Below are 27,070 nucleotides of genomic sequence, written 5' to 3'. Positions count from 1 at the left end.
AGCTTCTCTGACTAGAAACAGCTTCTGAAAGTGCGACTTGTCTCTCATTGACTCTATTTTAACTGTCATTCAACTCATTTTCCTTTTTTTTTTAACCAAACTTCATCTTGTTACCAGAAACCGTTTAAAGGGAAGTCGTCGATTCTTCTTGTTTTCTTTCAAAAGTCATTTGCTCAATATTTCCGTCAAAGTGTTTTTCATTATCAGTGAAGTTCAGGAGGACGTTTGTCAGGATATTTGTTTTTTATTTATTATCGTGTAACAGACTCTGAAGACCAGACTCTGTCTCTTCCTTCAACGTTTCCACTGATACCACGTTATCTTCCGACGCGAACGTCATGTCAATAAAGTTTTCTCCGAAGCTCGTCACGCGACAGATTGTCGCTCGTTGACGGCGTCCTTCGCGTTTAATCGACCAATCGTGGAGCTTCGTTTGTTCTCCGTTCACTGGTTCCTGTTGTTTGCTTTACGCTTCATTAAGATTGATTTAATGATCTGTGACTGTGAGTGATGTGTGTAGATGTAGAGAAAGAGGATCAGTGTCATAACAATATTTAACTTTATATAACATTTTAAATGTTGATCCTTCATTTTTTTGTGTTCTTTTATTTTTTATTATCATTTTAAACAACTGAATTCATTCTTTTTTTAATTGAAAGGTTATATATTATTTATTATACATGTGACTTTGTAATAAATATTAATATATAAATATAAACAAATCAAATTCAGCGGCGACTCATTTATACACTATTGTTTTTTCATCTAATTTTGGGGGTTTATGTGTTTGCTATTCGTCATATTTTTATTTTTTTTGTTAAGGTTTTGTCGTTTTACTTCTTTTTGTTACAGTTTTTAATGATTACTATTGAATAATTACATTTTAATTATTTTAAATGAAAAGTTTGAATGACATTTGTTAATTTTTTACTGTAAAAAGGTAAAAAAAAAATGCCAACTACATATTTTTTAAATAAACTATTTTTGTTTTATTGATATTCCGATTTTTTTTCTCTTTTTTATTTGCATTTGTCAGGAATAATTGATCATTTATTGCCTCAAATGCTACAATCTATCATATAATTTACTTCACTACAGACAAATATATTATTTTTTTCCTTTTGTTTCACTGATTTATTTGTAGAATTTACACATTTTTATAGTCGTTTTCTCGTATAAAATTTAGGATAAAGTCAGTAAAACACAAATGATTCAAACTAAAATATTAATTGATCATTAACTTTTATTCATTGATGAAAATAATCTCTTGCTGAGAAAAATCTTCATTTTCTTTCATTTAAATTGATTCTTGTAGATCAATATATATAAAAAAGTGTCTTTTGTGAAAATCATTATAAAAATAAAGATTAAAAGTAATTTAACCTTAATAAAAAAAAGTACCATCAGTTTCACCATGACAACCAAAAGTCAACTTGTTTCACAAAAAGACAACTTGTTTTCACAAAAAGTCAACTTGTTTCACCAAAAGTCAACTTGTTTCACAAAAAGACAACTTGTTCTACAAAAATACAACTTGTTTCACAAAAAGTCAACTTGTTTCAAAAAAAGACAACTTGTTTTCACAAAAAGTCAACTTGTATCACCAAAAGTCCACTTGTTTCACAAAAATACAACTTGTTTCACAAAAAGTCAACTTTTTTTTCACAAAAAGTCAACTTGTTTCACAAAAATACAACTTGTTTCACAAAAAGACAACTTGTTTCACAAAAATACAACTTGTTTCACAAAAAGTCAACTTGTTTCACAAAAATACAAGTTGTTCTACAAAAAGACAACTTGTTCTACAAAAATACAACTTGTTTCACAAAAATACAACTTGTTTCACAAAAAGACAACTTGTTTCACAAAAAGTCAACTTGTTTCAAAAAAATACAACTTGTTTCACAAAAATACAACTTGTTTCACAAAAAGTCAACTTGTTTCAAAAAAATACAACTTGTTTCAAAAAAATACAACTTGTTTCACAAAAATACAACTTGTTTCACCAAAAATACAACTTTTTTCACAAAAATACAACTTGTTTCACAAAAATACAACTTGTTTCACCAAAAATACAACTTGTTTCACAAAAATACAACTTGTTCTACAAAAAGATTTTTTTTTCTACAAAAAGACGACTTGTTTCACAAAATAACAGCTAGTTTTACACAGAGACAAATTGCAAAGATTAAAATTTAAGGCCGTTAAATAAAAAGTGTATTTAATTAATCACACACAAATCTAAGGCACCTTTAAGTCAATATACTGATAAGAAAAAGTACTTTATGGTTGATATAAAGTTAATAGAGATCATTATTTCATTGTTTGTGTTGTAAAACTATCTTTTATTTCTCTTTATTAACGTGTTTTACTTCATAAAGCTCCACGAGTTTCCAGTCGATTGAACAGAGTCTCGTCCTCCTGGTTAACTTCTCTGTCTAGAGATTGTGTTGTCGCCGATGAACGATTGTGCGTTTTATGGTTTGGACAAACGTCGCGCCGCAAATGACTAATGGGAGCTAATGGCTTTTTAAAAAGGAGGCAGATCTAATGGCGGAGCTCGTTTCCAGCGGCGGCTCATCCGTCTCTGGCGCTCCATCATAACAATAACAATCATAACAACGCTCGATGGATCTTCACGATAACAAGTGTTTGTACGACACACAAACTAAAGGTCGCTTCGTGCCAGAACTCACTCAAAGTGTGTCGTTTAAACAACTTGTCGTTTCTATGGGAGTAAACACGCTATGAATATGTAATATTGTTAATGTATATTTATCGATTTTATACGCATGTTATTGAAAAATAAACCTTAAAAGAACTAAGCAAATAGGATTTGAAAGCTCCAAAAGTAACTTAAATATCGCAATATTCTTGATATCGTATTTGCAGCACTGTATCGATGTTACATTATTTTAACTATTATTATTCTATTATTTTGGTTTTCAAAGCATTTTCTTTCAAAAATCAATCCTTATTTATTCGTCAAATAATCACTGGGTTTTTCTTATTATTTTTGTTGCAAATTAAGTAAGAATAACAATCCTGGTGGGATATCGGCGATGACTGAGGACGAGAGGATACAGTGTTCTAACGACAAAAGGTCACATCGTGCGAGTGCAGCTACCAGAACTCTGTCTGTAACAATACTATGTTTGGTTTTTTAAATGTAAGATTTTTCCTCTTTTGATTAAAAAACTTAACTTTGCAACAAAAAAATACTTGAATTAAATTGTTAAAAAAATTCTTAATTATAGTCTTTATTTTACTAGTTTTAATTGCATATTATTTCTGACACTAATTCAAAGTTTCTGTTATGTTTTGTTGGTCGATGTTCAAACTGTTGTTTACAGAGATCATGTCACAAAAAGACAATAAATATTAGATATAATGACATTTTTATAACAAAGCTAAATAAGCTATAATTTTTATTTTTACATTATATAAAATAAAATATGATCATTTGATTTCTTGAAATATTTCTTCAATTTACTTTCTTTGAGAGAAAAGAAAATTCTCACAAATATAAAACAAAAAAAGTGGGGGAAAAAAAACACAAAACATGTTATTATGGCGTTGTATGTTGAAATTGTCAAAAACTCTAAAAAGTATTGGTACTAAAATGTTGTATCTAGATACTAAAACACAACTGTTTCTTTCTATCAATATGAAACGTGTTGATCTGTTTATCGTTACGTGAGCTAACAGAGGTTTTTATCTTTTCATTTTTCTTGTTAATAAAACAGTTTATTTTAAATGTAGGTAGTTTTTTTAAATAAAAAATGATGAGTATCACATATTTTCTTCAGTGTGTCTGTATCAAGTGGAACAGTTTAGTGTCTTCACATCCCTGGCTGAGTTAATTGATTAAAATAAAAAAAATAAAGATACTTTGTCCAAATTATGATACACAGACTTATAATAAAATTAACACTGAGGTCGAAGGAAAGGAATCTGATGGAAGATAATAATAATAATGGATCAAAATGAGTCAAACTTACACTTCCTGCCACATTTTGGTGAAATACCCTCAGTTTATTTGGTCCGTGACTTGGACCGGCGGGTCATTTTGACCCGATCTCTTCCTCGATAAACACTCTCACCAATGTTAGCTCCACTGAAAAGGAGATCTGAGTCCGTCACTGACCCACTTTCCTGGCATTAAAGTTTCATCTGGTCCAGTGTTAGTGTGCGCCGACGCTGCTGACCAGTGTGAGTGTGTGTGTGTGTGTGTGTGAGTGTGAGTGTGTGTGTGTGAGTGTGTGTAACAGAGGCTGCTTGTCGTGCGGAGGACGTGCCGTTAAGAGTGGTCCAGATGTGGACAGGAAGGTAAACGTGGCGTCCTAATGAACGAGAGAATCCACCTGAAGGCATCGAAAGAAAGACTTTACTATCATTTATTCTTCGTCATCGTCTCTCCACGTCCCTGACATTTGACCCCGGAGTCTTCAGGGGTCCTTTGAAGACGTTGTTTTACAGCGAGACGTTTGGACGGAGACGACCGTGAACGGAGGCGGGAGGTGATAGAAGATAGTTGACACGTGTGCACTCGTATCTGTGTCAGACTGATCTGCTCAAGGCTGTGTGTGTGTGTGTGCGTGTGTGTGTGTGTGTGTGTGTGTGTGTGTGTGTGTGTGTGTGTGTGTGTGTGTGTGTGGGAGGAGAGTGGGTGAAAGATCCATGTATTCTCACGTATGTAAGTAAGAAAGTAACTAACTTAAATGTCACTTTTATACCAGGTTATCAAGTACCAGGTCTAATGTTGTTCAACAGCCACTCCATGCTTTTGTTTACTTCACGTTTACTTGCGTGAAAACTATCATAAAAGCCATTTTTCTCTTCACTGTCTTGTTGAGTTTAACATCTGGGTCTAAAAACATTGGTTTTGTCTAATACAAGAAGTTTAAGAGTTGACATCTTTCTTCATGGTAACTTCTGACATCGATAACTATGATGTTTTTCTGGAGCTTTCATGCGTTCCATGTTTTCTTCTCATGGTCACATGATACCAACATGTTCGTTGATTTACATTCGATTTTACTGTTACTGGGTTTAAGTTGTAGTGAATGTGTGAGTTGACAACAATCTGTTGATACGATAAACTATTGTTACTACAGTATCACAACACCAGAGTCAAGTACTCGACAATACTACACATATATACTTGTTACTACACTATCACAACACCAGAGTCAAGTACTGGACAATACTACACGTATATACTTGTTACTACACTATCACAACACCAGAGTCAAGTACTGGACAATACTACACATATATCCTTGTTACTACACTATCACAACACCAGAGTCAAGTACTCGACAATACTACACATATATACTTGTTACTACACTATCACAACACCAGAGTCAAGTACTGGACAATACTACACGTATATACTTGTTACTACACTATCACAACACCAGAGTCAAGTACTGGACAATACTACACATATATACTTGTTACTACACTATCACAACACCAGAGTCAAGTACTCGACAATACTACACATATATACTTGTTACTACACTATCACAACACCAGAGTCAAGTACTGGACAATACTACACGTATATACTTGTTACTACACTATCACAACACCAGAGTCAAGTACTCGACAATACTACACATATATACTTGTTACTACACTATCACAACACCAGAGTCAAGTACTCGACAATACTACACATATATACTTGTTACTACACTATCACAACACCAGAGTCAAGTACTGGACAATACTACACATATATACTTGTTACTACACTATCACAACACCAGAGTCAAGTACTCGACAATACTACACATATATACTTGTTACTACACTATCACAACACCAGAGTCAAGTACTGGACAATACTACACATATATACTTGTTACTACACTATCACAACACCAGAGTCAAGTACTGGACAATACTACACATATATCCTTGTTACTACACTATCACAACACCAGAGTCAATTACTGGACAATACTATACATTTATACTTGTTACTACACTATCACAACACCAGAGTCAAGTACTGGACAATACTATACATATATCCTTGTTACTACACTATCACAACACCAGAGTCAAGTACTGGACAATACTACACATATATACTTGTTACTACACTATCACAACACCAGAGTCAAGTACTGGACAATACTACACATATATCCTTGTTACTACACTATCACAACACCAGAGTCAAGTACTGGACAATACTACACATATATCCTTGTTACTACACTATCACAACACCAGAGTCAATTACTGGACAATACTATACATTTATACTTGTTACTATACTATCACAACACCAGAGTCAAGTACTGGACAATACTACACATATATCCTTGTTACTACACTATCACAACACCAGAGTCAAGTACTGGACAATACTACACATATATACTTGTTACTACACTATCACAACACCAGAGTCAATTACTGGACAATACTACACATATATACTTGTTACTACACTATCACAACACCTGAGACAAGTACTCGACAATACTACACATATATACTTGTTACTACACTATCACAACACCTGAGTCAAGTACTCGACAATACTACACATATATCCATGTTACTACAGTATCATGATATAAGGTATTGTTGACCCTGTATTGTGATTCTATATACAGTATATATAAATATATAGTATTTGGCAAGAATCTGGCAATATAAAATGTATGATGATACTCAGTCAACAGTCCTGTTGAATATGGATACAGTATTATATTCATAAATATTGTGGTACAAAGCTGTCATTATACTTCTCACACCCCTTGTGTCGACTCTCAGACTTGTGCTCAGTCTCTCTAATTCCTTGTGTAACGTTTTTTGTTTTTTCAACACAAAAACATGACAGTTGAGAACAACCTTGGATGGTTCAAGGCCCTTTTGTCGTGAGGATGTTTTTCTCGAGTAACTTCTGGAACATTCGCTGGATTCAGTGGAATTTTAGAAGTCCATCAGCTCGGTCGTCTGCGCCTCCATTATTCATGACGCCTTCCAAGTGGATTAAAAAAAAAGTCCAGATTTTGTAAAGTAGCTTTGAGGACTGAGCAGAATCAGTTCTCTTTTCATACATTTCCTGAGTGATTATTGCATCCTTTGAATCCTGCCTGAAGATCTTCTTGACATCATGCATTCATGAGACGATCAAACCTCTTCACAGACACGTCGGCCTGTCGTGGGTTCATCGGGGAATGTGGCGGCGGCTCCGTGTGCTCGTGATGAAGGGGGTCACGGGGTCACGGGGTCACTTCAGACGTTAAAGGGTCTACGAACACAGACAGAAGTCTCACTCCGACCTCCTGTCAGCCGGGTGTGAGATCTGCTGCACGGGTGTGACTGTCGACCTGAGAGAACATTCCGTCGTTCAGCGTCTTCTCCTCGCTCTTTATGTCCAGGTTTAACATCTGGATCGATGGGAAGAATCTTCTCGTTTCACTTCATGTTCTTTCAGATTCAGGATTAATGCTGTGAGAGTCATGGTTGGTGAGGCACTGACTCCTTTAGTGTCGGATTTACAAGTAAATAAACTAGGGCTGCACGATATATCGCGATATTGTCACGTGCGATATTCATATCAAAAACATGTGATCATTTATAATTTTTTTATTGTATAAATTAAGCATTTCTTAAATCCGCACTTCGACCAATCAGTGTTACGTTCTGTAAAGTTGTCAATTTGTACTTCTATGTCTCGTTGTTGTTTACGTCTCCGTCTGTCTGTGAACTGTGCGGCGCAGCTTGCTAGGCTCGGTTGCTATGGCGACTGGTCTCAGTATATCCACGGAAGTAATACTAACTTCTGATCTAGTCAAACACTAGTGATCCAGTCACTCGTCTCTTTCAACCTCCTTTGTTAAAGCAACATATCGTAAGAACTTTTCATCTCGTCTCAGTTGTTTTCTTATAAGATCGTGAACTTCCAAACAAACCTGTCCGTCTTCACCGTATGCTAACGAGCTAAGTTGTTAGCGTCATTTATAATTTGTTATGTGTGCGTCTTCACCGTATGCTAACGAGCTAAGTTGTTAGCGTCATTTATAAAGTGTTATGTGTGCGTCTTCACCGTATGCTAACGAGCTAAGTTGTTAGCATCATTTATAAAGTGTTATGTGTGCGTCTTCACCGTATGCTAACGAGCTAAGTTGTTAGCGTCATTTATAAAGTGTTATGTGTGCGTCTTCACCGTATGCTAACGAGCTAAGTTGTTAGCGTCATTTATAAAGTGTTATGTGTGCGTGTACAAGGAGGTGGATATATTGTTGATTTGGTGATATCACGACGCGCCGGCGGCTCCTCTCTGATGTCTCTCAGTTTGGCGGGAAACTGATGAAAAGTCCCGCGAGACTGAGCGTTATAAGTGATATTTTTCTACGATTATGTCGACACAGAAGCGTTGAAATAAACGAAAGGGAAATATCTCATCGTTTTCCTTCTTTAAAACCCTGGACCTACACTACAGTACTCGCGTGAATGCTGCTACATTTTTAGGTGAAAGAAAAAAAGATCGCATTAATATCAATATCGCAATACAAGACACTTATATGAAATATCGCACTTATTTACAATATCATGCAGCCATATTATAAACCCAAAAGGGAAACTTATTTAATTAGCTACTGATTATTTCATATGTCATCAGCTTTTCTCAAACACATTTACTTTAAAAAAAATATGATTTAAACATTCATTTCTCATAGAGTCTATATTGAATTATTTTGATATGTTCTGGTATATTAGTCTACGTCCTCTAGATCTACGTCAGTCATCGATTGAGGCTGAATATTGATTTATAGCTTCATAAACCTGTCAACTTTGACATTGACATAAGAGTCATAGCTGAAATATACTAATATTTCAATTTATTTAAAATTCTATAATCAAAATCTTTAACCATATTTAATGATCTGAGATCGTTTAATTTTCGGAAAATCTAAAACATTTTTAAGCAATCAATAGATATAGAAAAAGACAAGTTGAACTAATAAATAATTAAAAAAAGGATTAGTAAACGTTGATTTAAACAGTATAGAATATGATCGTGATAGTAAAGGATTACAAGGAAGACGCAACTGATTCAATGCTATTAATTTGAAATAAATTCTGGTCTTAATTATATCTGTAGATAAAGTCCGTACGTCTTTCCTTCGCCACACAAACCTCTGTTACTTTGTTGTAAAACTTTATTTCCTTTAGATTTAAAAGTCTCTTCGCCTCAGTGGACATGTGACTAGTTTGTTGAGGCACATTAGCATGTGCCTCAAACTTTGGCTTTTCACTGCGGTTGTATTTCTGATCAGCGAAACTAAATAATTCCCTTAAAACATTAAACTTTAACGGTTAAAGACATGAGCCAGACTGTGGAAAACCAAGGCAAATAAACCTATCTGTGAGCATTAACCTTTGACCCCCCCAGGGCCACATAAATACAGTGAAAGAACCACGTATTGGCGGGAAAAAAGAAAATCCAACTTCCGTGTTCAAACTTATTTAATCAGACTTATCTTGTCAAAGTGTATCTTTACACCTTAAGACGTTTCTATTTGTTCAGGCTTTTCCTTGATTTTCTGAAACTCCTGTGTTGTTCTCAGTATTATCTTGATCTTTAAAGTATGTACTTTTTTGAGTATTGTTTTGATTGTTCAAGCGCTTTGTGACCCTGGTCTCGAAAAGCGCTATATAAATAAATATTACTTACTTACTTACTTTGCTTCAGCGAGACTTGATTTCTGCTGGGATCGATGGAGTGAAGGAGGAGATGAAGGTGAAGAAAGTAATGGAGAGATGAAGAGCGAAGAAAGACTGAGAGAAACACTGTTGATGGGTCTACAAGACCCGTCTGGCTCAGCAATGTTTTTGTGATTAAAGTGATCCCGTACGGACGCTTTGGAATTTGACACGAAGGTATTTTCAAGAACTTCCGTCCGAAGCACTTCGACAAACGTTTGCTCGTCAGTTTCTTGATCGAGATGAGATTAGTTTTCCCTCAAAACAAACACAAACTGACACTTTTGTTTGTACGTAGATGGTCGGATTTTTTTTCGGTAGTTTTTCTCGTAAATACCGAGACTTTCCACTTCCAACTTTCTATCAGGAAGGAACTCGGAGACAAGTCTGGACAAGATGAGGAAGTTCATCAGTTCCTTCAGTTTGAATCAGCTTTTCATGTTGATACTTTATTGTAACTTTGTTAATAAAAGGTAGAATTTTTTTCTCATTGAATACTTGAGTATTACTAATACTTAAATTCAATACATTTTTAAAAGTTGGATATTATTTTAATGTATTTAAGAAACATGATCAGTTTAATTTAAGTAACTCAGTATTTCTTTCACTGTTTTCTTGCACCATTATACACATTTTTATATTGAATTTAAATTACTACGAATTTAATTTAATTTTAATTTTAAAATATTGCATTTAGAAAAATATATATATATATTTAGAGATAGATTTTCTCTGTAAAAAAAAGAAATATATATTGTATATATATATTTCTTTTTTACAGAGAAAATCAAACTCTATGTGTATTTTTACTTTTGAATTATTTCATTTTAAATTATTAAAATATATATATATTTTGAAAACAACCTTTCAAAATAGAAATGTTTGAAATTAATTATTCAATAAAATAATTAAATACTCCCACAAATTTCCAATTTTTATTTTTTTTAATTTTCAACATTCAAAAGTCCATTTATATTCTCTTTAATGCAGTTATATCCTGCTGTGATTCAACACTTCAGCCTTTTCATCAGCATCTTGATACGCCACAGTGGTGAGGGTTGGATTATCTCTGCAATATGGAGCTTCATGGAGTAATACTATGGGGCTTAATGTAGTAATACTACAGAGCTTCATGGCGTAATATTACAGAGCTTCATGGAGTAATACTATGGGGTTTCATGGAGTGGAACTATGGAGCTTCATGGAGTAATACTACAGAGCTTCATAGAGTAATACTATGGGGCTTTATGGAGTAATACTACAGAGCTTCATGGAGTAATACTACAGAGTTTCATGGAGTAAAACTATGGAGCTTCATGGAGCAATACTACAGAGCTTCATGGAGTAATACTACAGAGCTTCATGGAGTAATACTATGGGGCTTCATGGAGTAATACTACAGAGCTTCATGGAATAATACTACAGAGCTTCATGGAGTAATACTATGGGGCTTCATGGAGTAATACTACAGAGCTTCATGGAGTTATACTATGGAGCTTCATGGAGTAATACTATAGAGCTTCATGGAGTTATACTTCAAAGCTTCATGGAGTAATACTACAGAGCTTCATGGAGTAATACTACAGAGCTTCATGGAGTAATACTACAGAGCTTCATGGAGTAATACTACAGAGCTTCATGGAGTAATACTATGGGGCTTCATGGAGTAATACTACAGAGCTTCATGGAATAATACTACAGAGCTTCATGGAGTAATACTATGGGGCTTCATGGAGTAATACTACAGAGCTTCATGGAGTAATACTACAGAGCTTCATGGAGTAATAGTATAGAGCTTCATGGAGTAATACTATAGAGTTTCATGGAGTTATACTATGGCGCTACATGGAGTAATACTACAGAGCTTCATGGAGTAATACTACAGAGCTTCATGGAGTAATACGAAAGAGCTTCATGGAGTAATACTATAGAGCTTCATGGAGTAATACTTCAAAGCTTCATGGAGTAATACTACAGAGCTTCATGGAGTAATACTACAGAGCTTCATGGAGTAATACTATGGAGCTTCATGGAGTAATACTATAGAGCTTCATGGAGTAATACTTCAAAGCTTCATGGAGTAATACTACTGAGCTTCATGGAGTAATACTACAGAGCTTCATGGAGTAATACTACAGAGCTTCATGGAGTAATACTATAGAGCTTCATGGAGTAAGTGTTGGCTTTAAATTCCATGTTTCTAAGTCTAAAGGGATCAATCATTGTGATCTGTTTGCTGGGCGGCAAAGCATTATGGGAACTGTTAAGGTCACCGTTACTTTGAGGTTATTTTAAATTGAAAAGAGTGAAGAATCTTATTGTCAGGACATTGCCGAATGGATTGACTCCCTATCTAGCTCTTCATTGTACATGGATGACTGAAATGATACTGATTTTGCGAAAACCACGTAATAAGAAGTGTAGAAAAGTGTAGAAAAAACGATGAATGTGTTGTTTGAAAAACCTTATTTGCTCCAACACTGGAGAAAGCATCACCATAATACTAAAACACAAGGCAGGAAATCAGGTAACGCCTGTTTTCCACCTCCAGTAAAACCACAGCAATGTTGATCCCCGCAGGGAGTCGACTCGCCGGGTCTGAATCAGCTCTTTCACTGAGAGTCAGTGGCTCGACTGTGCGTTAACGGCTCAGTGCGATCAGTTTTTACTTTATTTCCTCCCGCGATCAATCCAGGCCTTCAGTGCAGAGATTGATTTTTGTGTTTGTGTTTGTGATTCATCTGCTAATTGTCGCAGTAAATCACGCGGAGCCAGAATTGAAGTGCTGTCGGATTCGGACGTAATTCTTTCAGCACTTTCCACGATCACGGGCTCGACAAGTATATCTGTCGACGCCGTTCCAGAGACGCTGGAATCCATGAAGAGTTTCAACTTGTACGAACTTTATATGCTTATTAGTGCCATTAAAATAAAGAATGTTGGAATTGTTTTTAAATTATTTAATTCAATAATAATAAGGTGACCCGAAGGCATGAAAACAAATGTGTTTGTGGTATCCCTTGTGTTGTCTCTGGGTCTAGGTGGCACGAAGGCCCGGAAACAAATGTGTTTGTGGTATCCCTTGTCCTCTCCCTCTGTAAAGGTGAACGACCTCGCTGGCCTCCATAAATACATATGCTGAGGCGGTTAGACAACAAAAGGGATACCAAAAACATATTTATTTATTATTATTATTTATTATTAACATTGTATATTATATTAACATTTAAAGATCAAATAATGATAAACTTCAACTCTCCTGACATAGTAAGTGTAGTAAATGTTCTTCTCTCAAGACGCAGTAAGTTCCTCCTCATGACCATGTTTTTAACTTATTACTTTATAAAGTTGCTCTGAAATCTGGGCGAACGAGAGGTTACAAGAGTCTATTATGACATAACAATGGCTTCACTCCTCCTCCTCCAGCTGTAATCACGCCCGATTTGTTTATACAACGAGTAACCTTGGAGGTGGAGACTTCTGGGATCGGTGACGCGCGGTGACAAACCTCCATGCTCGACCAATCACAGCAGAGTGGGTGTGTGTATGGTCAACAAGATTTTATCTCCAGAAAGACAATGGGTTTTAAGTGGGCCGAGCTTAAGATAATTTTCTAATGTCAATATTTCAATGAAGAGAGAGTTTTGTACAAACACACACTGATGATACAATAGAGTCACACATCACAACACACACACACACACACACTTTGCCATTTAAAAAACACTTTATTCATTAGGTCGACATGGTTCCTCCTCAGCTCACAGTCGGTCGTCGCCACATACTGATCCATTCATGGCTGCAGTCAAAGACACGACTGTGTGAAGGAAACACAGATACATTTACAGACGCTCACACAGCAGACCTGCACACGCACAACATTTCACACGCACAACATTTCACACGCACAACATATCACACAGCAGACCTGCACACGCACAACATTTCACACGCACAACATTTCACACGCACAACATATCACACGCGCAACATTTCACACACACAACATTTCACCAAACAACATTTCACACGCACAACATTTCACACACAACATTTCACATGCACAACTTTTCACACGCACAACATTTCACACGCACAACATTTCACACGCACAACATTTCACACGCACAACATTTCACACGCACAACTTTTCACATGCACAACTTTTCACATGCACAACATTTCACACGCACAACATTTCACACGCACAACTTTCACATGCACAACTTTTCACATGCACAACATTTCACACGCACAACATTTCACACGCACAACTTTTCACATGCACAACTTTTCACATGCACAACTTTTCACATGCACAACATTTCACACGCACAACATTTCACATGCACAACATTTCACACGCACAACATTTCACACGCACAACATTTCACACGCACAACATTTCACACGCACAACTTTTCACACGCACAACTTTTCATAGCACAACATTTCACATGCACAACATTTCACACACACAACTTTTCACACGCACAACTTTTCACATGCACAACATTTCACACGCACAACATATCACACGCACAACATTGCACGCGCCCAACATTTCACACGCACAACATTTCACACGCACAACATTTTACACACACAACATTTCACACGCACAACAGTTCACACGCACAACATTTTACACGCACAACATTTCACACGCACAACATTTCACACGCACAACATTTCACACACACAACATTTCACACACACAACATTTCACACGCACAACATTTCACACACACAACATTTCACACACACAACATTTCACACGCACAACATTGCACACGCACAACATTTTACACACACAACATTTTACACACACAACTTTTCACACACACAACATTTCACACTTCACGTCTGTCAGGCTTCAGCAGCTTCAGGTCACCTTGACCCAGAGACAACACAAGGGATACCACAAACACATTTGTTTTCGGGCCTTTGGGTCACCTTGACCCTGAGACAACACAAGGGATACCGCAAACACATTTGTTTTCAGACCTTCAGGACACCTTGACCCTGAGATAACACAAGGGATAACACAAGCACATTTGTTTTCAGGCCTTTGGCTCACCTTGACCCTGAGATAACACAAGGGATACCACAAACACATTTTATTTTCGAGCCTTCGGGTCACCTTGACCCAGAGACAACACAAGGGATACCACAAACACATTTTGTAATCGAGCCTTCGGGTCACCTTGACCCAGAGAAAACACAAGGGATACCACAAACACATTTTGTTTTCAGGCCTTCGGGTCACCTTGACCCTGAGACAACACAAGGGTTAACATACCTTCACCAGTGACAGAAGATTTCAAAATATATACTTTTATAGGTAATACTTCAATAAAGTGTGTGTGAAATTAAATACTTTTTATTTACAATTAACATTCAAATATTCACAGTTTGTTTGTTTTTTCCTTTTTTGTGTCGCAATAAAACTTCCGTCCGCCAGATGGCAGCAGTCATTACGTCCTCCTCAGCTAAATGAACGATGAAATCCCGCGAGATCCTTGCGATGACTGAGGACGAGAGGATACGGTGTCTATTTTTTTTTTTAACGATTGTGTATAGATATTCAGTAGCACTTCATTCATTTTTTTTTAATGTATGATTTAGTTTTAAATATTCACTATGTTTTTTCATTTTTGTGTATCAAATAAACTTCTGACCACTAGAGACACTGACACAGCTAAAGAAAGAATGACATCCAGGTGAGGACTGAGGACGAGAGGATACAATGACTCCTCCATCTTTTAAAGCTGATGTTTGGACATATTTTGGTTTGAAAACAAATGAAAGTAGTTACGACTTCGTCAAGAGTCATGTGGTCTGTAAATACTACAACACCAGAGTCAAGTACTGGACAATACTACACATATATACTTGTTACTACACTATCACAACACCAGAGTCAAGTACTGGACAATACTACACATATGTACTTGTTACTACACTATCACAACACCAGAGTCAAGTACTTGACAATGCTACATGTATATACTTGTTACTACACTATCACAATACCAGAGTCAAGTACTTGACAATACTACACGTATATACTTGTTACTACACTATCACAACACCAGAGTCAAGTACTGGACGATACTACACGTATATACTTGTTACTACACTATCACAACACCAGAGTCAAGTACTGGACGATACTACACGTATATACTTGTTACTACACTATCACAACACCAGAGTCAAGTACTGGACAATAATACACATATATACTTGTTACTACACTATCACAACACCAGAGTAAAGTACTGAACGATACTACACGTATATACTTCTTACTACACTATCACAACACCAGAGTCAAGTACTGGACAATACTACACGTATATACTTGTTACTACAGTATCACAACACCAGAGTCAAGTACTGGACGATACTACACGTATATACTTGTTACTACAGTATCACAACACCAGAGTCAAGTACTGGACGATACTACACGTATATACTTGTTACTACAGTATCACAACACCAGAGTCAAGTACTGAACGATACTACACGTATATACTTGTTACTACACTATCACAACACCAGACTCAAGTACTGGACAATACTACACATATATACTTGTTAGTACACTATCACAGCACCAGAGTCAAGTACTGGACAATACTACACATATATACTTGTTACTACACTATCACAACACCAGAGTCAAGTACTGGACAATACTACACATATATACTTGTTACTACACTATCACAACACCAGAGTCAAGTACTGGACAATACTACACATATTTACTTGTTACTACACTATCACAACACCAGAGTCAAGTACTGGAAAATACTACCCATATTTACTTGTTACTACACTATCACAACACCAGAGTCAAGTACAGGACAATACAATATATATTTTGATATATATTGTATCACCAGATTGTTGACCGTCAGTAAAGAAGACGTCGTTGTCATGTTTTGCTTCGACTCACTAAACGACCTCCTGGACTCTCATGAGTCTCTGACTCACTAATTGCCGGAAGGTGTGATTATAATTGTGTGTGTGTTGTGTGTCGGTAACACCGTGATCCGGGCGGATCTGCAGGACTTCCTGCGAGGACCAGATAATAAATGGATGGAGAGAGACGAGGAGAACACGTTCACTTCTGAACATAATTCACACTGAGACCAAACAAAACGTCTCCGAGGACCAGATTAAAGTGTAAAGTTTAGTATTTTCTAACGAGTAACACGAGCGGAATAACAAACCGGTCGGACCGAGAGTATCCACAGGCGCCGGAGACGTTTTTAATTTTGGATTTACATCCGTGAGCCTTGAAAACAATTATGGATTAAAGCGTGAGTTAATTTAGATGCTGCTCCCTCCAGGGGAGAAACATGAGAATAATATTCATCATTTCTGCTGCTTTGATACCTATAATGGTGCTCAAGATATTAGTATTATCTCATGAGTATTTCTGTGTCTGAATACATATAATGGTGCTCAAGATATTAGTATTAGCTCATGAGTATTTCTGTGTCTGAATAAATATAATGGTGCTCAAGATATTAGTATTAGCTCATGAGTATTTCTGCGTCTGAATACATATAATGGTGCTCAAGATATTAGTATCAGCTCATGAGTATTTCTGTGGCTGAATGAATATAATGGTGTTCAAGATATAAGTATTAGCTCATGAGTATTTCTGTGGCTGAATAAATATAATGGTACTCAAGATATTAGTATTAGCTTATGAGTATTTCTGTGGCTGAATAAATATAATGGTGCTCAAGATATTAGTATTAGCTCATGAGTATTTCTCTGGCTGAATGAATATAATGGTGTTCAAGATATTAGTATTAGCTCATGAGTATTTCTCTGGCTGAATGAATATAATGGTGTTCAAGATATTAGTATTAGCTCATGAGTATTTCTCTGGCTGAATAAATATAATGGTGCTCAAGATATTAGTATTAGCTCATGAGTATTTCTCTGGCTGAATGAATATAATGGTGTTCAAGATATTAGTATTAGCTCATGAGTATTTCTGTGGCTGAATAAATATAATGGTGCTCAAGATATTAGTATTAGCTCATGAGTATTTCTGTGGCTGAATAAATATAATGGTGCTCAAGATATTAGTATTAGCTCATGAGTATTTCTGTGGCTGAATAAATATAATGGTGCTCAAGATATTAGTATTAGCTCATGAGTATTTCTGTGGCTGAATAAATATAATGGTGCTCAAGATATTAGTATTAGCTCATGAGTATTTCTGTGTCTGAATACATATAATGGTGCTCAAGATATTAGTATTAGCTCATGAGTATTTCTGTGGCTGAATAAATATATTGGTGCTCAAGATATTAGTATTAGCTCATGAGTATTTCTGTGGCTGAATAAATATAATGGTGCTCAAGATATTAGTATTAGCTCATGAGTATTTCTGTGGCTGGATAAATATAATGGTGCTCAAGATATTAGTATTAGCTCATGAGTATTTCTGTGGCTGAATAAATATAATGGTGCTCAAGATATTAGTATTGGCTCATGAGTATTTCTGTGGCTGAATAAATATACCGGTAATGGTGCTCAAGATATTAGTATCAGCTCATAAGTATTTCTGTCGCTGAATAAATATAATGGTGCTCAAGATATTAGTATTAGCTCATGAGTATTTCTCTGGCTGAATAAATATAATGGTGCTCAAGATATTAGTATCAGCTCATGAGTATTTCTGTGGCTGAATAAATATAATGGTGCTCAAGATATTAGTATTAGCTCATGAGTATTTCTGTGGCTGAATAAATATAATGGTGCTCAAGATATTAGTATTAGCTGATGAGTATTTCTGTGGCTGAATAAATATAATGGTGCTCAATATATTAGTATTAGCTCATGAGTATTTCTGTGACTGAATAAATATAATGGTGCTCAAGATATTAGTATCAGCTCATGAGTATTTCTGTGGATGAATGAATATACTGGTGTTCAAGATATTAGTATTAGCTCATGAGTATTTCTCTGGCTGAATGAATATAATGGTGTTCAAGATATTAGTATTAGCTGATGAGTATTTCTGTGGCTGAATAAATATAATGGTGCTCAAGATATTAGTATTAGCTCATGAGTATTTCTGTGGCTGAATACATATAATGGTGCTCAAGATATTAGTATTATCTGTTGAGTATTTCTGTGGCTGAATACATATGATGGTACTCAAGATATTAGTATTAGCTTATGAGTATTTCTGTGGCTGAATAAATATAATGGTGCTCAAGATATTAGTATTAGCTGTTGAGTATTTCTGTGGCTGAATAAATATAATGGTGCTCAAGATATTAGTATTATCTCATGAGTATTTCTGTGGCTGAATAAATATAATGGTGCTCAAGATATTAGTATTATCTCATGAGTATTTCTGTGGCTGAATAAATATAATGGTGCTCAAGATATTAGTATAAGCTCATGAGTATTTCTGTGGATGAATAAATATAATGGTGCTCAAGATATTAGTATTAGCTCATGAGTATTTCTGTGTCTGAATACATATAATGGTGCTCAAGATATTAGTATTAGCTCATGAGTATTTCTGTGTCTGAATAAATATAATGGTGCTCAAGATATTAGTATTAGCTCATGAGTATTTCTGTGGCTGAATAAATATAATGGTGCTCAAGATATTAGTATTAGCTCATGAGTATTTCTGTGTCTGAATACATATAATGGTGCTCAAGATATTAGTATTAGCTCATGAGTATTTCTGTGGCTGAATAAATATATTGGTGCTCAAGATATTAGTATTAGCTCATGAGTATTTCTGTGGCTGAATAAATATAATGGTGCTCAAGATATTAGTATTATCTCATGAGTATTTCTGTGGCTGAATAAATATAATGGTGCTCAAGATATTAGTATAAGCTCATGAGTATTTCTGTGGATGAATAAATATAATGGTGCTCAAGATATTAGTATTAGCTCATGAGTATTTCTGTGTCTGAATACATATAATGGTGCTCAAGATATTAGTATTAGCTCATGAGTATTTCTGTGTCTGAATAAATATAATGGTGCTCAAGATATTAGTATTAGCTCATGAGTATTTCTGTGGCTGAATAAATATAATGGTGCTCAAGATATTAGTATTAGCTCATGAGTATTTCTGTGTCTGAATACATATAATGGTGCTCAAGATATTAGTATTAGCTCATGAGTATTTCTGTGGCTGAATAAATATATTGGTGCTCAAGATATTAGTATTAGCTCATGAGTATTTCTGTGGCTGAATAAATATAATGGTGCTCAAGATATTAGTATTAGCTCATGAGTATTTCTGTGGCTGGATAAATATAATGGTGCTCAAGATATTAGTATTAGCTCATGAGTATTTCTGTGGCTGAATAAATATAATGGTGCTCAAGATATTAGTATTGGCTCATGAGTATTTCTGTGGCTGAATAAATATACCGGTAATGGTGCTCAAGATATTAGTATCAGCTCATAAGTATTTCTGTCGCTGAATAAATATAATGGTGCTCAAGATATTAGTATTAGCTCATGAGTATTTCTGTGGCTGAATAAATATAATGGTGCTCAAGATATTAGTATCAGCTCATGAGTATTTCTGTGGCTGAATAAATATAATGGTGCTCAAGATATTAGTATTAGCTCATGAGTATTTCTGTGGCTGAATAAATATAATGGTGCTCAAGATATTAGTATTAGCTGATGAGTATTTCTGTGGCTGAATAAATATAATGGTGCTCAATATATTAGTATTAGCTCATGAGTATTTCTGTGACTGAATAAATATAATGGTGCTCAAGATATTAGTATCAGCTCATGAGTATTTCTGTGGATGAATGAATATACTGGTGTTCAAGATATTAGTATTAGCTCATGAGTATTTCTCTGGCTGAATGAATATAATGGTGTTCAAGATATTAGTATTAGCTGATGAGTATTTCTGTGGCTGAATAAATATAATGGTGCTCAAGATATTAGTATTAGCTCATGAGTATTTCTGTGGCTGAATACATATAATGGTGCTCAAGATATTAGTATTATCTGTTGAGTATTTCTGTGGCTGAATACATATGATGGTACTCAAGATATTAGTATTAGCTTATGAGTATTTCTGTGGCTGAATAAATATAATGGTGCTCAAGATATTAGTATTAGCTGTTGAGTATTTCTGTGGCTGAATAAATATAATGGTGCTCAAGATATTAGTATCAGCTCATGAGTATTTCTGTGGCTGAATAAATATAATGGTGCTCAAGATATTAGTATTAGCTCATGAGTATTTCTGTGGCTGAATAAATATAATGTTGCTCAAGATATTAGTATTAGCTCATGAGTATTTCTGTGGCTGAATAAATATAATGGTGCTCAAGATATTAGTATTAGCTCATTAGTATTTCTGTGGCTGAATAAATATAATGGTGCTCAAGATATTAGTATTAGCTCATGAGTATTTCTGTGGCTGAATAAATATAATGGTGTTCAAGATATTAGTATTAGCTCATGAGTATTTCTCTGGCTGAATGAATATAATGGTGTTCAAGATATTAGTATTAGCTGATCAGTATTTCTGTGGCTGAATAAATATAATGGTGCTCAAGATATTAGTATTAGCTCATGAGTATTTCTGTGGCTGAATACATATAATGGTGCTCAAGATATTAGTATTATCTGTTGAGTATTTCTGTGGCTGAATACATATGATGGTACTCAAGATATTAGTATTAGCTTATGAGTATTTCTGTGGCTGAATAAATATAATGGTGCTCAAGATATTAGTATTAGCTCATGAGTATTTCTGTGGCTGAATAAATATAATGGTGCTCAAGATATTAGTATTAGCTCATGAGTATTTCTGTGGCTGAATAAATATAATGGTGCTCAAGATATTAGTATTAGCTCATGAGTATTTCTGTGGCTGAATAAATATAATGGTGCTCAAGATATTAGTATTAGCTCATGAGTATTTGGCTGAATAAATATAATGTTGCTCAATATATTAATATTAACTGTTGAGTATTTCTGTGGCTAAATACATATAATGGTGCTCAAGATATTAGTATTAGCTCATGAGTATTTCTGTGGCTGAATAATTATAATGGTGCTCAAGATATTAGTATTAGCTCATGAGTATTTCTGTGGCTGAATAAATATAATAGTGCTCAAGATATTAGTATTGGCTCATGAGTATTTGGCTGAATAAATATAATGGTGCTCAAGATATTAGTATTAGCTCATGAGTATTTGGCTGAATAAATATAATGGTGCTCAAGATATTAGTATTGGCTCATGAGTATTTGGCTGAATAAATATAATGGTGCTACTATATTAGTATTAGCTGTTGAGTATTTCTGTGACTGAATAAATATAGTAATAGTTATTTGTGAAGCTCCTTCTAGACCAGGGTCACAAGTGACTACAAGACTAGTAACACAAGTATTATTATTAGAACAATATCACAGTCAGACGCACACTTTTTGTCATAGACAGTTTGGTAAATATAAAATGTGTGCGTTTGTCTGTGCTTTTGTGTTTGCGTGGGTCTGCGTGTGTGTTTGCATATGTGTGTTTGCAAGGCTCAGTTTGTGTGGATGTGTATTTGTCTGTGAGTTGGTTTGTCTTTGTGTGTCTCTCTGTTTTTTTTTGGCATGTGTTTGTCTTTGTTTGTGTGTCTGGTCCCTGTTTTCTGAGTGTATTTTGTGTGTGTGTGTTTTTAGTGTATTTTTCGTCTATGTGTGTGTCTCTGTTTATTTGTGTGTCTGTGTTTGTGGCTTTTTTTTTTTAGTTTGTGTTTGTCTGTGTTTGTCTCTCTGTTTTTAGAGTTTGTTGCGTGTGTGTCTCTGTTTTTTGAGTGTGTGTTGGTCTTTGTGTGTGTGTGTCTGTTTTTTGAATGTGTGTTTGTTTGGTAGTGTTTGTATGTCTGGTAGTGTGTGTATGTCTGTTTTTTGAGTTTGTGTGTGTGTGTGTGTCTGTTTTTGTGAGTTTCTCTTTGTGTCTGTGTCTGTTTTTTGAGTGTGTGTTTGTCTTTGTGTGTGTGCCTGTTTTTTGAGTTTGTGTGTGTGTGTGTGTGTGTGTGTGTTTTTGTGAGTTTCTCTTTGTGTCTGTGTCGGTTTTTTGTGTGTGTCTGTTATTTCAGTATGTGTTTGTTTGTGTGTGTGTGTCTGTTTTTTGAGTGTGTTTTTGTCTTTGTGTGTGTGCCTGTTTTTTGAGTGTGTGTTTGTCTTTGTGTGTGTCTGTTTTTTGAGTGTGTGTTTGTCTTTGTGTGTATGTCTGCTTTTTGAGTTTGTGTGTGTGTCTGTTTTTGTGAGTTTCTCTTTGTGTCTGTGTCTGTTTTTTGTGTGTGTCTGTTATTTCAGTATGTGTTTGTTTGTGTGTGTGTCTGTTTTTTGAGTGTGTTTTTGTCTTTGTGTGTGTGCCTGTTTTTTGAGTGTGTGTTTGTCTTTGTGTGTGTGCCTGTTTTTTGAGTTTGTGTGTGTGTGTGTGTCTGTTTTTGTGAGTTTCTCTTTGTGTCTGTGTCGGTTTTTTGTGTGTGTCTGTTATTTCAGTATGTGTTTGTTTGTGTGTGTGTGTCTGTTTTTTGAGTGTGTTTTTGTCTTTGTGTGTGTGCCTGTTTTTTGAGTGTGTGTTTGTCTTTGTGTGTGTCTGTTTTTTGAGTGTGTGTTTGTCTTTGTTTGTATGTCTGCTTTTTGAGTTTGTGTGTGTGTGTCTGTTTTTGTGAGTTTCTCTTTGTGTCTGTGTCTGTTTTTTGAGTGTGTGTTTGTCTTTGTTTGTATGCCTGTTTTTTGAGTTTGTGTGTGTGTGTGTGTGTCTGTTTTTGTGAGTTTCTCTTTGTGTCTGTGTCGGTTTTTTGTGTGTGTCTGTTATTTCAGTATGTGTTTGTTTGTGTGTGTGTGTCTTTTTTTTTGAGTGTGTTTTTGTCTTTGTGTGTGTGCCTGTTTTTTGAGTGTGTGTTTGTCTTTGTGTGTGTGCCTGTTTTTTGAGTTTGTGTGTGTGTATGTGTCTGTTTTTGTGAGTTTCTCTTTGTGTCTGTGTCGGTTTTTTGTGTGTGTCTGTTATTTCAGTATGTGTTTGTTTGTGTGTGTGTGTCTGTTTTTTGAGTGTGTTTTTGTCTTTGTGTGTGTGCCTGTTTATTGAGTGTGTGTTTGTCTTTGTGTGTGTCTGTTTTTTGAGTGTGTGTTTGTCTTTGTTTGTATGTCTGCTTTTTGAGTTTGTGTGTGTGTCTGTTTTTGTGAGTTTTTCTTTGTGTCTGTGTCTGTTTTTTGTGTGTGTCTGTTATTTCAGTATGTGTTTGTTTGTGTGTGTGTCTGTTTTTTGAGTGTGTTTTTGTCTTTGTGTGTGTGCCTGTTTTTTGAGTGTGTGTTTGTCTGTGTGTGTGTCTGTTTTTTGAGTGTGTGTTTGTCTTTGTGTGTGTGCCTGTTTTTTGAGTGTGTGTTTGTCTGTGTGTGTGTCCCTGTTTTTTGGGTGTGTGTTGGTCTTTGTTTGTGTGTCTCCTTTTAAAATATGTGTTTGTTTGTGTGTGTCTCTGTTTTTTTTAGTGTGTTTGTTTGTTTATTTGTCCCTGTTTGTGTGTGTTTGTTTGTTTTTGTGTGTGTTTGTCTTTGTGTGTGTGTGTATCTGTGTGTATCACTATCATCAGACTCAAATTCTGACATTTCAGTAACTGTTAAGAGTTTGTGTTGTAGTAAAAGTATGTAACTATTTCTGTGGCGAGTTGATCTTCGTCTCAACATGGATGTTGTTTCTCCTCAGAACTCTCGGATCAGAACCGGTGGAAGGTTCCGTCGGGTCGTGACGATCCTTCCGGGAAACACCGACGACTCACGAGTGACTGGCGGCGTCACAAACGATGGCGTGACGTGAGGATGGAACCCGCGGCGGCGCCCGGCGTGTGCGAGGTCACATGACTCTCTGAAGGGGTTGCGTGGATGATTCCCTCGGCCATGTTGCGGCGCGGGTTGCTGGCCTGGGTGTCCCGGGTGGGGGGCGCCCTGGTGCTGCTCTGCTGCTCCCTGTCGCTGGTCTACGTCATGACCTGCAGCCCGCCGCCCTCCGACGACCCCCCCGCCAGCCACGCCCTCCCCCGCCCCGGCCCCAACAACCGCCCCGGCTCGGCGGGGGCCCGGCCCGAGGCGGGCGCCGGGAAAACCGCGGGGCCTTCTCAGAAGGTCCAGACGTACCAGGTCCTCCTGCAGGAGCGCGAGGACCAGCACCGGCTCCACATCTCCTCGCTGAAGAAGCAGATCTCGCAGCTGAAGGAGGCGCTGCAGGAGCGCAGCCAGCAGCTCAAGGGGGTGCAGGAGCGGCTCAAGAGGGGCGGGGCGGACGCCGGGCCCCCGCTGGGCGAGGCCCCGGGGGCCAAGAGCCAGCAGGGAGACCTGCAGGACTTCCTGAGGAGCCAGCTGAGCAAGGCGGAGGTGAGCTCCGGGGCCCGGCTCCCCAGCGAGTACGCCGTGGTGCCCTTCGAGAGCTTCACCCTGCAGAGGGTCTACCAGCTGGAGACGGGCCTCACGCGACACCCGGAGGAGAAGCCCGTGAGGAGGGACCGCCGGGAGGAGCTGGGGGAGGTTCTGGAGGAGGCGCTGCACCAGCTCAACGCCCAGCAGGAGGGTCAGAGCAGCAGAGTCTTCTCGCCCTCGGACTTCATCGAGGGTGAGGAGAGACATGGACCGTCATCACACACACACACACACACACACACACACACACACACACACACACACACACTGAGTCACACATGCTGACACACACACAGACATACACACTGACACACACAATGACACACACATACACTGACACACACACACAGACACACACACACTGACACACACAAAGAGACACACACTGACACACCCTGACACACACACACACACACACACTGAGTCACACATGCTGACACACACACTGAAACACACACAGAGACACACACACCCCCACACACTGACACACACACACAGACACACACTGACACACACACACAGACACACACTGACACAGACACACACACTGACACACACACAGACACACACACTGAAACACACACAGAGACACACACACCCCCACACACTGACACACACACACAGACACACACACTGACACACACACAGACACACACACAGACACACACACTGACACAGACGCACACACTGACACACACACACACAGACATACACACTGAAACACACACAGACACACACACCCCCACAGACTGACACACAGACAGACACACACACAAACACACACAGAGACACAAAAACACACACAGACACAAAAAAACACACTGACACACACACACAGACACAAACACTGACACACACACTGACACAGACAGACACAAACACACACTGACACACACTGACAGACACAGAAACACACACAGACACACACACTGACAGACACACACTGTCACAGACAGACACACACACACAAACACACACTGACACACACACTGACAGACACAGAGACACACACAGACACACACACACTGACACACACACAGACACACAGACACACACTGACTCACACAAAGACAGACACACAATCCTCCTGGAACGTCAAGAGTGTGTTTGTAAAACATCCAGGATTTCCTCCTCGTCTGATTCATCAACAGGAAATGAGAACATCTGCTCCTCCTGAACTCAAGTGTGTGTGTGTGTGTTTGTGAGTGTGTCCTTGTGTTTAGCTGTGTGTGTATGTTTGTCCCGGGTCTGTGTGTGTCCTTGGGTTTAGGTGTGTTTATCTTAGTGTGTTTGTATTTGTCTTTTTGTTTCTGTCTCTGTGTGTGTGTCTGTCTATTTGTGTGCTCCTCTATTTGTGTTTGTGTTTCTGTACAGGTGTGTGTCTTTGTCTGTGTGTTTGTGTCTGCGAGTGTGTATTTTATGTCTGCGAGTGTGTGTTTGTCTATGTTTTTGTATGTGTGTCTGTGTTTGTCTCTGTGTTAGTTTTTGCATTTGTCTATATGTGAGTAAGGGTTGGTCTATATGTGTGTGCGTCTATTGTGCGTCTATTGAGCGTCTATTGTGCGTGAGTGTGTGTGTGTGTGTATATATATACAGTATATATATATATGTGTGTTTGTGTGTGAGCAAGGGTTTGTCTATACGTGTGTGTCTATTGTGTGTGTGTGTATATATATATATATATATATATATATATATATATATATATATATATATATGTTTATGTGTGTGTGTTTATATATATATATATATATATATATATATGTTTTGTGTGTGTTTCGACTCTTAGGAGGTCAAAGGGCGAGTTGAGCTCCTGCATGTGTGTGGTCTGAAGTGTCAATCAAAAACAGGAAGTCATTATCTCTGAACAA

At 37.0% G+C, this 27,070-nt stretch overlaps 1 protein-coding gene across 3 annotated transcripts in view; it reads left to right on the top strand.

Annotated features, from left to right (window-relative positions):
• csgalnact1a (chondroitin sulfate N-acetylgalactosaminyltransferase 1a) overlaps positions 1-27,070 on the top strand; it is a 62,263-nt gene that overhangs the window by 3,364 nt on the left and 31,829 nt on the right. For 2 of the 3 annotated variants that reach the window (XM_087790595.1, XM_087790594.1), the window contains exon 2: positions 24,493-25,392. In XM_087790595.1, the coding sequence (XP_087646721.1) occupies positions 24,669-25,392 (724 nt within the window). In that variant the 5' untranslated portion in view covers positions 24,493-24,668. Of the gene's footprint in view, positions 1-16,976; positions 17,079-24,492; positions 25,393-27,070 lie in introns of those variants that run through there. The other variant, XM_087790596.1, reaches the window with a different exon arrangement.

Source organism: Callionymus lyra, chromosome 5 (genome assembly GCF_982586985.1).
Source record: "Callionymus lyra chromosome 5, fCalLyr1.hap1.1, whole genome shotgun sequence".
Taxonomy (NCBI): Eukaryota; Metazoa; Chordata; class Actinopteri; order Syngnathiformes; family Callionymidae; genus Callionymus; species Callionymus lyra.
This window is presented reverse-complemented; position numbering and strand designations above follow the sequence as displayed.